This window comes from Amphiura filiformis, chromosome 10, assembly GCF_039555335.1.
Source record: "Amphiura filiformis chromosome 10, Afil_fr2py, whole genome shotgun sequence".
Taxonomy (NCBI): Eukaryota; Metazoa; Echinodermata; class Ophiuroidea; order Amphilepidida; family Amphiuridae; genus Amphiura; species Amphiura filiformis.
In genome coordinates, this window is record NC_092637.1 from 42390075 (window position 1) to 42404108 (window position 14034).

The window sequence follows — 14034 nt, forward strand, 5'->3', positions numbered from 1 at the left end:
CCCGGCCAGCACTTTTCCCATTTTTAAATCCACACACTTTATTCAGGAACTTCATTCTTAATTTGATCATGATATTTCCTTCATATTATTCTTATTTTATTGAAGATATTTTTCATGTAAAGTAAGTTGACAATGACTGAATTCGTGCATTGGCCCGATGCATGCCACAGTAATACACGGACATTGTGTTTACAATAAAACCCGGAAGTAACTGTGTGTCCCTGGGATGACGTCATCAACGAAAGCGCCCAATTTGAACGATTTCGTTTTGTAATTTAGGGGGGGGTGCCAAAATCCAATCTTTGCATGGAGATTATGTCTAGCCTGGTACGCTATGCAAATAAAAAATATTATTTTCTGCTTCCTGACATCATAAGCTTTCCATTGATATATAACTTTATTTTCAATGAGGTTCACCTTTAAGAAAACGATCAGCGGATGGTAACTGCAGGAGGTTACTCTTACAGATAAAAAGAACAAGAAGAACTCTCCATTAAATCAGCTTATGACAGCTTCACGGGTCTCACATGTAATGTCAGCAAGGTTCATAGCTGATGTAGTGAGATGCGTGCCTTGAGCCGACCACAAAGGTCCTGCTCCCATTGCCCATTAGAACTGCTGCTGGTATCAAAGTGTTATAGCTTGGGTAGAAGTTCATGGCGATATAAACACAGTATGTACAACATGCTGCAACAATAACAATGACCCATTTTGTCCCTAAAAAGCGTATCACAACCGGTGCTACAGTACATGATATGGCATAGCAGCCGTAGATGGTGGCAAGAGATGCGAGTCCTAAACCTCCGGTGGCGTACAGACTACAGGCAAGATTCTGCAACGACAGGTATGTCGACTGAATAATAAACAAAAAGTCAAACTCAGAGCCAAAATCATGTAAAATCAGCCGTTTTGGCTGTAATTAATTTATTAATTTTGGCTGAAAATGTATAGAAAATATGTTTGCAAAAATCTTCAGATTTTTTTCAGATTTGTCAGATTTTGGTGAAATTTTTAGGTAATTTTAGCCTCAAGAAGAAGAAAAAAAAAGCAAGCCCGACCAACCAACCGTACTTGAAAGGTCCGCCCTCCCGTATAGAACAGGGTTTTGTTTTTCGCTGCCTTATCATGACTACATGTACTGTACTGTTATCATGAATGTAATAATACATGTTATATAACGCTTAGGCCTAATCAGGGAAGTGCAAACTCACTTGCCTGGTTTAATCAAAGATAGTATTGAGTATCTTTGGTTTAATGTAGCATCACAGATCCTATCATAATTCGAGTTACTATGGTCTTGTCTTGTCGTCGATGTCATTTCGCTCCGTGGAGAACTTCACGAACCGTGTGGAAAAAACCCTGGGGAAAACTGTGATCATGCCTGAAAGAAAAAGAAAAAGAGAAAAGCAAGGTAGGTCTAGTCTATCTGCTCAGTTGTTTCGCTGAAAAACAGATTGATGAAACAAAAAAAGCCTGTGTAGTAAATAATGCGCCAAACGTAACAATGAAGTTAAGTTACAGACCAACTTATTTAATCCCTTGCGTTTTCGTTGCCTAACAATGGACTCCCAGAAACTAAAAATATAAAAAGACCCTTAGAGCGTGTTTATAGTGGCTTTTGACCTCAAACGTCAAAGCCTGGCAGTATGCGCACGCATCATTGACAGTATGTGTGCACATCATATTTTGTTCAGGGCTCGTATTTTTAAAACTCCCACCACATCACAATAAGGCTATTGAACAGTGCAGTGGTTGCATGGGGTTCATTTAAGCATATCGATATACCAGTCCCTTGCCTTTGTTGATAAACATTGAGGTCAACTTATCTATACGGAAAGATTATACTGCAATAACAATTAAGACCAATTATATGGTACTTGGAACTAACCATAAAACATCACGTATATCAAATAATGTTTTAAAGAAAGATTGGACAATACTACTCTAGAACGGGTTGACAAGACCAAATTCCTAGGAGTGACAATTGATGAAAATTTGACATGGAAAACTCACAATAATAATTTGTTAAGTTTATGTACTTGTATGTTGTAACTTAGGTCAGGGTAAGGGGGTGCTCACTTCAGACCTCTTGGCCTTTTGAGTATCCCCTCATTCAAATTTTGTGTCTTTTTATATTTTGTATGTTTGATTTGAATGAAATAAAATGATGGTGTATGTATGTATTATGTATGTAATTGATTTCGCAGTGATTTATAGTGCGCTACGACCACTACGACCCACATCATTCCATAAACCATTAACAACAAATCAGGGACTTTGCTGCTTCACGAGCGCCCATCCTAGACATTACGCAAATAACCATCTCAACCAGAACTCTTTTCTGAGAGTGCAGCTTATCCTAAATAACGGATAAGCTGCACTCTCAGAAAAGTTTGTTGCCCAACCTTGGTTAAGGAGATTACAACCAAATTTTTTTAAGGCCCTGGTGCTCAATCTCGCCGATTAACCCTGCGTCGTCTCGGAGCATTTCGATGGCTCTCCTGCGGCTTGCAGTTTCAAGCCGCAGTACGCCGACAAATTAATCTAGTGTAGCCATATCCCTGGTTGCAAAATCGCGAGCAGTTATGGGCATCGAGTTCGCAACATCTTGCCATCTTCTTGTTCTGCGGTTTGTCACTCATTACTCGAAACCTTTATATTAATGTTTATTATAGTACCTACTTGAGTTTACTCACCGTGAGCAATTTGCGGATCAGTCGATATAATCCAGTAAAGAATCAACGCACTCAAGGACACTAATTTGTAAGGCTATTGTTGTCAAGTGTTATAAGCCGGTTGCAAACAATGCAGGTTGGGCCGATCAAGCCGATGAACGGGTGACTGAACATGGCTTTTCATCGAGCAGACACACGTTTTGTTAGTGCATATCGCAATAGTATTTTATTTTTCAGCCATATGTGCATCGGCGTGGGTCTGCGGCTTAGGTTCCGGGCACGCCGAAGAGTTAATCGGTGAGATTGAGCACCCAGGTCTAATGTTTTGCCCAATGTTGGTTAATGTTTTACCCAATATTGTGTTTGGCTAAAGGAATTTACACAACATTGGGCAAACTTTTCTGAGAGTGTGGCTCACTATAAACACGCTCTTAGCGTATCATTCTTACTTTTGTTTCAAACCCTATCGCTGTTTATATGTATTGTTGTCTTTTGGTCCTCTTGTTTATTAAGAATGGGAGTTCGAATTACGTCCAGGAGAACAAATGAAAGTGACGCCTAAAATGAAGGCAATGTTCGACAAACATGGATTCATAGTTGTCAGGTAAGCTTCGAACATCTCTATTCTAAATCATCTAACCTGTTGTTTTTTTTTGGTTTTTTTATTTTAAAAAAATACAATAGCTCAGGTAGCTACCCAGCAAACAGAAAACAATTTTTGAAACGTTTGTAAACATAAATGTTTTTATAAAAATACCATTTTGACAACATTTTAAACATTTTTGATATAGATTGTTTTTAAAAGTTTTCCTAAATCTTCTAATAACTCAATATCAAACTTAATTAAACGTTTTTTGAAAAATTGGGTGCCGTACAATTTGCCACTTGAAATAATCATTTTCGATTTTAACAACGAATTGATATTAGTTTATCATGGTTATCTATTCGCCGTAGAAGTGATTATGTAACAGGATTAAAGGGGTAACCCTATTGGTTTTGGATATGGATTGTCTTTAAAATTACATATAATATCAAATATTGTCCCCTTTATGCAGCTTTGTGACAAAAACGAGTTTGCAACCCAATACTTGGTATGCGTGAATTGCATTCTGGGAAGGGAAGCAATAACATGTGCATTAATTCCCATTCGTCATGTGCCATGCGTGTGTGGTGGTTGCACTGACATTAACCAAGCTCCACTGTACTAGGTACACATTCCAATACTACGGTGACATTTCCCTACAACCAGTTTTTTCGTGTTAACTACCATAGTAGTTTAGATGAATACATTTTTTGAATATATCGCCCTGCACTTCAAGCAGGTTGCACTCATCACCTGCGTATGTCTGCAATCATAGATTGAATACAATACCCCTCTTTTCAAAGATACTAATCTTACAGGTGCGAGTGATCAGCATGATATGAATATTCTATAAAATTACCATCCAGGTCTTTATCCCTGTTCTTTGACATAATGGTTCAATACAGAGGGCAAGAGAGCGTGAACGTACTATGCAGTGCGATATATTTAAAATTTGTATCCATATATTGCTATGGTAGTTAATCATGTTACATCATCACTTCTACGGCGAAAAAATATGGATAATGATTATGATTTTATCCTTTCCATGTCAGATCTCTATTTGATGATGAAGAAAACATCAAACTACGTCAAGCAGCTGAACACAATGAAGGATTGGTCACTGAATCATTCTTCACAGCAGATGCTAATGAAGGTGATCCAACACGTCGCGAGATATGGAAATGGTGATGTGGAATCACCCAGGAGATGACGTCATTGGTATGATGGCTCGAGTCCACAAGATGGCAACATCTATGGAAAAAGTATATATGTCACAATAATGTCGTTCTTTTCCCACGCGTGTATACGTTTAATAAAGACGTATTTTCCATTATAAGGCCTATACAATAACCCTAACGCCTATAAATCTTACAAAATCTTGCATTCCATGTGATGGCATTGCGCGATCACCCTAAGTCATTTATGGGCACCAAGTCGCTGGCCGGGCAAGCGACTCCCCTGTGGCATGAGGTCGGTGATCATGTGCGTGACACCCGAGTGGTGTCGGAGTCAATTTCTGGGGGTGCCAAGTGAAATCTTTCTTCATCTTCTCTCATTTTTCGTTCCTTCTCTGCCTTCCGATAGCAAAAAAGCATGTTCCTTGTAAGGGTTAATCTGCACCTGATACGTACCTGCGCCTGATTTTCTGCTTGTCGCTGCTCGAATTGTAGACTCATTTAAGGTTTTGCCCCTGGCACACAGCGTCACCATCCCTATATTTTCGTTTCTGAAATTGCCGTGATAGTAGGGCGAATCCACTAGTCATGATGCATGATGCGACTTTATTCCACTAAGCTATACGCATTTGAGTTTCAAAATGACAAATTTGGATATTTCCTCCTTCAAGGCAATTTCCGCTGTGTTTCTTACGGCCTCATTACAGCCGGACAGATGAATGCTCACTCCACTGTTAGTCTAGGAGCTAAATGTTATACGTGCCTTAAATTAAGGATTGAGTTCAACACACATGTTTACCTGTCAAGTCAGTTACCGATCAAAAGGTACCTCTCGATGAATAGCGTGTCGGAAAATCAAATCGGCATCAAAGGAACAAAGCATTACGTAATCTATTGCCACTCTATGTTTATTAAAAGATCTTTACCCGGGAGTAGCTACATTATACACTATCATCCAGACTATTTATATTACTATATACGAATATGTCATGCATGTTATTATATTTCAGTTGATGGGATGTAAGGAGGTGTACCATTGGCATTCATGGATGAACATGAAGCATGCACGAAAAGGGGGAGCACATATCTGGCATCAAGACTATGGGTAGGTACTCCCGGGCAAAGAGCTTTTAATAAACATAGAGTGGCAATAGATTACGTAATGCTTTGTTCCTTTGATGCCGATTTGATTTTCCGACACGCTATTCATCGAGAGGTACATTTTGTTCGGGACAAAGGGCTTCCGCCAGTAAATCGGTAGCTGACTTGACAGCGTATTAACGCTACAATAGGCAGCCTACTGTCAATAAGCGATCAAAAGAAAGTCACGTGAAAGCGCCTATACGAGCGAGATGTACCTTTTGTTCTAATAGCAATCGTTCCCCATTGTGTTTATTTGTTCTTGTGCAGGATGCGTATCCCCATTACCTACTTTACTTATACTGGGGAAACGATTAAGCATCAGTAATGATCTCCTTCACTTGTGTACTTGCGTAATATTTGTTTGTGTGTAGTGTATACCTCGACTGCCAACATTAGACCCAGTTTTAACCACCGTTTATCAGTGGGAGCTGGTAGCCTAATGGACAAGGCGTCCGTCTAGAGATCGGAAGGTCGTGGGTTCGATTCCCATGCCGGCACATCCCCTTGCTGTTTTTCAAGTTGGGTTGTGTGCCGGTCAGGATTTGTATTTATTTGTTGTCTTGTTTAATTGTAACACTTTGGATTGGTAAACTGTTCATTCTTTCTTGTTGTTTGTTCGCTATTTTATAGATACTGGTACCAGGAGGGAGTGTTGTATCCAGATATAGGCACCGTCCTCATCGGAATTGATGCATGCACCCCAGAAAACGGATGTTTAGAGGTAAATGTTAAAGAGCGCATGGTGCACCAAGGCAAGTCTATGGGACTTAATGGGATAGGCGACTGAAATCACGTGACGTGATGTCAAAGAGTACATGGTGCACCAAGGCAAGTCTATAGTCATTAATGGGATAGGCGACTGAAATCACGTGACGTGATGTCAAAGAGTACATGGTGCACCAAGGCAAGTCTATAGTCATTAATGGGATAGGCGACTGAAATCACGTGACGTGATGTCAAATAGTACATGGTGCACCAAGTCAAGTCAATAGTGCCTAATGGGATAGGCGACTGAAATCACGTGACGTGATGTCAAATAGTACATGGTGCACCAAGTCAAGTCAATAGTGCCTAATGGGATAGGCGACTGAAATCACGTGACGATTCAAGTGTGTGTATCCTAGGTCTAGACAATAGGTGCCATATTGCAGGAGGTTAGAGTTCATAGGGGAAACGTTAAAGGTCACTTTAGTAGATTAGGTCACCCAGGCACGTTCACTAATATAATTCACGAGTTGATAATACCGGTAGGTGAAAACATTGATTTGTTAAAATGCTCCTGGTCCCAAATACCATGTATAGTACCTTGTAAACTATTCTTTTAGTACAGGACCAGCCTGTAGAATCCGTGACCAAATCATAGAACGAAAGTTTGAGAGTCATTTTGGAATCTTTGATTGATTCTGAATAAATTTAGCTTGGGCTCACCTCCTGAAACTTCCGGGCATTCCGGGGAGAGGTCAATCAAGGTCACATAGGTCAAATTTTCAGAATGCTCCAATTATGTCAAGTAATATATCAAATTACTCGTATGGTCATGAGAATTCCAAAAATGTATAGTTTGTTATGTGTCAGACCTTTCAAGAGGGCGCTATGACGAAAAATGTTCATAGGTCAACGACCTTTTTGAATTCTGACCATAGTTAACAACGTCCGATTTTGGTGTCTAATTATATGTTTTCTTGCATGGGAAATACTACGCAACTTAAAAAACTGTACAAGGAACCGATGACCTCCTTATTACAATATGGATGCTTTTGGCAGCCATGTTGCAAAAGAGGGTCATCGGTTCCTTGTATAGTTTTTTAATTTGCTTAGTTGTATTTCTCATGCAAGAAAACATATAATTAGACACCAAAATTACCAAAATCAGACGTTGTTAACTATGGTCAGAATTCCTGGACCATGTAGGCCTATTAGCCAGCAAATTCAAGGACGCTATCATGTTCTTTACCACACTGGAAGAGGAAACCCGAAAGACAGCACGGGGTGTTTTGTAAATTTCATCGCCTGTTGGGTGATCTTTGATGGAATGCTGCAGCCAGGCCAAGTTGTTTCAATGGTCTTAGATTGCAGCAGTTGCTGGGAACTTGTGGTTGCCTGCTCCGCAGTCTAATGATAATGATGATGAAGGACTCGCTCTCATCAAGAACCACAACACACTTGTTTCGTGTTTTTCTTTTTATTTATCATATATTACGTTATTTTTTCCTTTCCCGTGCATAGGTTTTGTCTGGCTCGCACCTGTGCGGTCGAGTGGATCATGTTAAAGTCGGTGATCAGTTGATGATAGAACACGAGAGACTACAAAAAATGGAAGATCAGTTGAAGCATTATCAGGTGCCACTGGACCCGGGTGATGCTGCCTTTACTCACGGTAAGATTGGCACAGGGAACCTCTCCCCGGACCTCTCCCAATGAATATCGCACTAGTTCAAGCGACTTTCAATCACTTATAGTAAACCATTTTAGCTCATTTTGTCTGTTTGGGACAAATTGAAACTTTGATAACCATGACAACCCCATCATAACAGCAACAAAAGTTGATGTCTATCATTATTATAATTCGTTTTGCTGTGATTCCCGCATAATACCAGACTACAAAAAACCGTCGTCGATCGCAGGTGCAATGGAAAACTCGGAGCGAGATACCGAATAGTGTGCAACTTTACTAGTCTTATTACAAGGCTGCTTTATTACAAGGCTGCCTTGCCCCAACCCTAAACCCTAACCCTAAATTCCGTAAACGAGGACTGGACTCAAGTCTAGCAAGTTGCACCCTATTCCACGGCTGTTTGATGTTTATAGACTAAATGCAAACTATAGATGGCGCTATTTATCCTAAATCATATTTCTATAACCGCCATTAAAACAACTGGAATAGGTGAAACAAGCAACAAGGAAATTTTATAAACATATTTTATCAAACAATTAAAGGAATTATTTGTATTAAAAGCTTGAAAGGGTAATTTCCAGTAACTAAATAGCGCCACCAATTTTGTCATTAATAGATACATTTTATATTCGAAAAAGCTTTAAAAATACTTCAAAAGTGAATAATTTTGTAAAAGAGGGGAAATTAAAGTTGAAAACGACTCAAAAGCATCTGTATACATTAGCACGATATCAATTTTAGCTGTTTAAGCCTAAAATTTGGTTATACATGATGTTTTGTTTGAAAAACTAATATATAAATGAGACCATCAAACAACCGTGATTCGGTAAATTGTAGACTACCGAAAACGGCTTACCCGGTCCCATAGTCACATCGTTGATTTCTTCATGACGTCAACTTTTAGGTCAAATCTGTCTCGTTCGAAGGAACTCACCGCTTAAGTTGGTTTTTGCGGAATATCAATTTTAAACGTCTTATTTTCTCAAAAAAGGAGTCATTTTCATTGCCCTCAAAATATTAGCTTGCCAATGATATGATGTTGTCCTAGCAATATATATATGTGACGTGTCATGTCAAACGCAGACACTTTTGGGCAGGTTATCAATTTGGTTTTTACATATCTTAAATATAGAGATATTTTGCTCCACAACGCTGTTTTCCCAAATAAAATCGGACATTCCTAAGCGAAGATATTGAGTTCGCAAGTTAGAGTATTATCCCTGGTTAAAAATAAGTACAAATAAAGTATACTTTATGTGTACTTTTTTGTACTTTTATTATACTTTTTCAGTGAAAAGTACAATTAAAGTATACTTAGAATGTACTTTTTCTACCCTTTGCTAAAATTTTTTGTACTTTTAATATACTTTTTCTATACTTTATTTGTACTTTTCTTTGACTCCAAAGTTTTTGCCCATCATCAAGTACTTTATTTGTACTTTTCTGTACTTAATTTGTACTTTTCTTGGACTTAAACTTTTTTGGACCTCATGAAATGTACTTTTAATGTACTTTTTCAGACTCAGACATTTTTCAACAGCACCATTGTACTTAATTTGTACTTTTCTGGGACTTAAACATTTAGGAGGTCACCAACTGTACTTTTAATATACTTTTTAGTGTACTTAATTTGTACTTTTCTTGGATTAGTCATTTGACCTCATATGCAAATTGGTCACATGACAATATTGTTGTGGATTTGAAAAATAACTGTCATTCTGTTTGGAGCTGTTTTTGACATGACATATTAAGATGGGAGCTCTCATTTTGTGGATTTTACACTTGGATATATGCTATGACTTGAATTTCTGATTGCATTCAATGGACACAAAAGAAGGTACTATGCATTTGTTATTGTTTAAGATATTGTGTACACCAAGAAATGCCATATAATGCTGATAATTGAGTAAGCTTACACACTCATTCAGCACATTCATGAGTGCCCATGCAGGCAACATACAACACTGCTGAATTCTGCAGATGTATACATTGTTGGTGTATACCCAATATGGACAATGGTATAATGTGCTATGTTTAGGTAATTCAATAACCTCAACGATAGACATTGACAACTCTCTGTTGCATGGCATCACAAGACTCAACTGCACAGACTATAGGCTACAGATAATTTAAAACATAAGTGCTGCCAGACTTGCATGCATGAACTACCTACATAAAACCACATTACACCTGTTTTTACATGACCTGCATTGGCTACTTTTGAACAAAGAATTTTGTTGTCTACAAGACTTTGTATAGACGAATCCAATTTCACGCATTCCTACACCTTAGTGGCAGCCATGGCTGGGTCCCCGCTGAGTATATTTCACCTGAAATGTGAAATGATGCGTCCTTGGCGGGAATTATAAACTGCATTCCATCACCCGTGTTACACGTATAAAGAATGATGAAAGTTTACAATACAATACAATATAACATCGATTTTTTAAGCAGCTTTAATCCATGCACCCAATTGGGCAGTCACAACACCAGCTTGGTGCGCCAGGGACCCAGTAATGGCCGACCAAATCCTGACCATGACTTGGCTCGTTGGATATTCGTCTATATATCAGCTCCAGAATAATTAATTGTGTAGAACTGTATATTCACCAGCTCATAATCTCCATTCTGCTACACAAGGACTTCTTCAAGAAACATGTTGCCAGAAACCAGTGGGTCAGCAGATCATTTCATGTTTCAGCTGCAAACATTTGGAACAATAACCTGCCATTTTCAGTTCGCTTTACCAAGAACATAATTGTGTTATTTTAAAGCAAAATTAACTTGTAAACACATTTTTAAACATGCCTATGCCCGGCTTGATGCATGAACATCTCAACATTGATCTGAGTTTATAGTTACATGTATTATAGTATTGTTTGCAGTATTGTACAATTTGTTGTCCCTGAGCATCTTTTGACGGACACAAGTGCTCTAGTATTAAGTGTACAATATTATTATTAATTAAGGAGGTGTTGCAATAATGTGCCCGGAGGGAGGGACAAGGCATTTAACCTTGACATATGTTGTGTTACCTGGACAAGAAAGCAACCAGGATAGTTAAAAAAATTAAAAAATATATTCTTTTTCTAATTTCTTACAAGACAAATTTTCAAATTTAATCGTATGTTAAGTATAATTTATTAAGCCATATGTAGAGCATGGTATACTTTATTTGGCCATTTGAAAAGTATACTTTATTGGGCCATGTGAAAAGTATACTTTATTTGGCCATGTGATAAGTATACTTTTCACAAGACCAAAAAAAGTATACTTTTCATATGGCCAAATAAAGTATACTTTTCATATTGCTAAATAAAGTATACTGTACTTTTTATGTACTTTTAAACAATGTACTTTTTGGAACGCGAAATAAGTACATTTAAAGTATTCAAAAGTATACTTTTCACACAGCCAAATAAAGTATACTTTTCCTATGGCTGAAAAGTATACTTTTTATGTACTTTTCACCTGCTGGTACTTTTACTGTACTTTTCTTTTCAATTGTACTTTTTTTATACTTTAAATGTACTTATTTCGCGTTCCAAATAAGTACATTTGTTAAAAGTACATAAAAAGTACAGTACTTTTTTTGTACTTGTTTTTAACCAGGGATACAATTGGAAATTAAGATATTGGCCTTTAAAAATATTATTGACAATGTTGAGAGTAGGAATTACCTTGAAAAATGTCTCAAAAAACTGAAACTCTCAGACAATATTTTAAACATTAATAACAACACAAATTCGCAACAAACCCAAATTGTGAAAAAAAATCACCCCGGGCAGATTTTTGGCTATTTCTCCATTTACGATCCTGCCCAAAAGTGTCTGCTTTTGACATGACACGTCGAGGGGCATAAAACCTAGCACTACGGCCATGTTAGTACCTATTAAAATACATCCAAAGGTCAGAGGGAAATTAATGACGTGTCACTGGAGCTGGAATAAAGAATAGCAGTATTAAGCTAGAGGTCAAAATAGTGGACAAGCAAATCTTGAATCAGGGCACTATACCCTCATCTCTGGTACCGCCTACCATGCCTACCTCACCTCCCTCCTTCTCCCCCAAGATGCATGGCCCATATCAAGCCCATATCTAACCCATCCACTATCGTAGATTTGTACATCAAGGGATCACGGTTGTTTGATGTATATAGAATTGGCTTCATTATTAACTAAATGCAAACTACAGATGGCGCTATTGATCCTAAGTCATATTTCTTTATTTGCAAGGGTTATGTGATTAATACCGCCATTAAAACAGCTGGAATAGGTGAAACAAGCAACAAGGACATTTTATAAACATATTTTATCAAACAATAAAGGGAATTATTTGTATTAAAAGCTTGAAAGGGTAATTTCCAGTAACTAAATAGCGCCACCAATTTCGTCATTAATACATATAAGTGATCCTGTGCCATATACTGGGGTACCCAAAAAGGTGGCTTTGTTACATTTTGATGTGCAGTTTGGATTTCAAAACACTGTCTCTTGAGTATTCCTTCACTTAGAAGATTCAATTAGGTCTTAAATTAAGGCTAATTTATTCTTTATTACTCATGTTTTTATCCTGTTTTAAAAGATTTTTCAATTATTTTCTTATGGCGTTTGGCATGAAATGTGCCAAGGGTGGCTGAGGATTAGGGGGAGGAGGATTAGGGGGAGGGATTCATATTGTAAATTTGATTTAAAACCCCTTTAAAAATTTGAAGCTAGTAAAAAATGTCTAAATGAACTCTCAGACATCTAACCAAGTAAATAAATACAGAAGTTCATTTAAAAGACCAATACTTGCTCAGAATGAAGGTAAATGTGGAAAAAAGAGGAGGGGTTACATCCTCCCTACTTTGTGATTGTTTTTGCCTGCACACTCTCATTTTTTAACCGATTTCCATAAAAAAAGGTGTCAAAATGCTCAGAAGGATGAACCACTTCAAATAAGATGTGTAGGTAAAATGTTTGAATCATTTCATTTTTTTACTATGTAACACAAAGGTACCCCAGGTTGTGACACAGGACCAAGTACAATAAAGGTGAATAATTTTGTAAAAGAGGGGAAATTAAAGTTGAGAACGACTCAAATCTGTATACATTAACACGATATCACTTTTAGCTGTTTAAGCCAAAAATTTGGTTATACATGATGTTTTGTTTGAAAAACTAATAAATGATCACATCAAACAACCGTGTTTCACAGTCATATTTCTATTCCAGGTAATCTGGTTCACCGAGCCCCGCAAAACCATCATGAAACAAGGCGCTGGTGTTATGGAGTTGCTTATAGCGATACTCAAAACAAGTTTCCTCCATCTTACAAGCCACTGATTAAGGTATACGATTTATACGATTTAATCGTCGTTGTCGTCATCGTCGACGTCAATACTATCATCGTCATCATCATCCTCATCATCCTGACCATCATCACCAGTATATTGTGGTCGTCATCATTATCATTATCACATCATTATCATCGTCGTAGTCATCGTCATCGTCCTCATCATCATTATCACTGCACTTTGTCTTTACTTGTATTGATTGATTGATTGATTGATTGATTGATTGATTGATTGATTGATTGATTGATTGGTGAATGGATCGATTGATTGGTTGATTTTTTTCACGTATATCTCTTCTGTAACTTCTGTTATCATGGTTATACGGAATATGTTTGATAAACATTATCAGTTTCATAAAATCATGATTATAGATACTAAATTGCAATTTTATATGTTTTACTACAGGTTGACGACGACGCCATTAAGAAGTGCGAAAAAATCTCAGACATCACCGGCAAAGAGTTCTTGAAAGAGTGATTAAATCAGCTATATTGATGTAGTCGGGGCTACTCGTAGTAGTCGTGTATTCGACAATTCGTTATTCTAGACTCGTAATTCCTATGGTTTGTCATTCTGAATCTTTGTCTGAACTACTACCTTTCTTACAGACTCCCTGATTGGTTAATTACATCATGATAAAATCAATCAAGTAACCAATCAAGATAGAGCTTTTAAATCTTTTAGCAATTTTAAGCTTAATCGCTGCTTAATCCCCTTCAGCCCTA

General features: G+C 37.6%; 1 protein-coding gene across 1 annotated transcript; it reads left to right on the forward strand.

Moving 5' to 3' along the window:
• The first annotated feature begins 4445 nt into the window (after positions 1-4445).
• LOC140161894 (L-proline trans-4-hydroxylase-like) lies at positions 4446-13798 on the forward strand. The gene is made up of 6 exons (XM_072185190.1): positions 4446-4520; positions 5444-5538; positions 6207-6297; positions 7803-7953; positions 13188-13303; positions 13715-13798. The coding sequence occupies exons 1-6, from the start codon at positions 4446-4448 to the stop codon at positions 13784-13786; spliced, it is 600 nt and encodes a 199-aa protein (XP_072041291.1). The 3' UTR covers positions 13787-13798.
• The last annotated feature ends 236 nt before the right edge of the window (positions 13799-14034 follow it).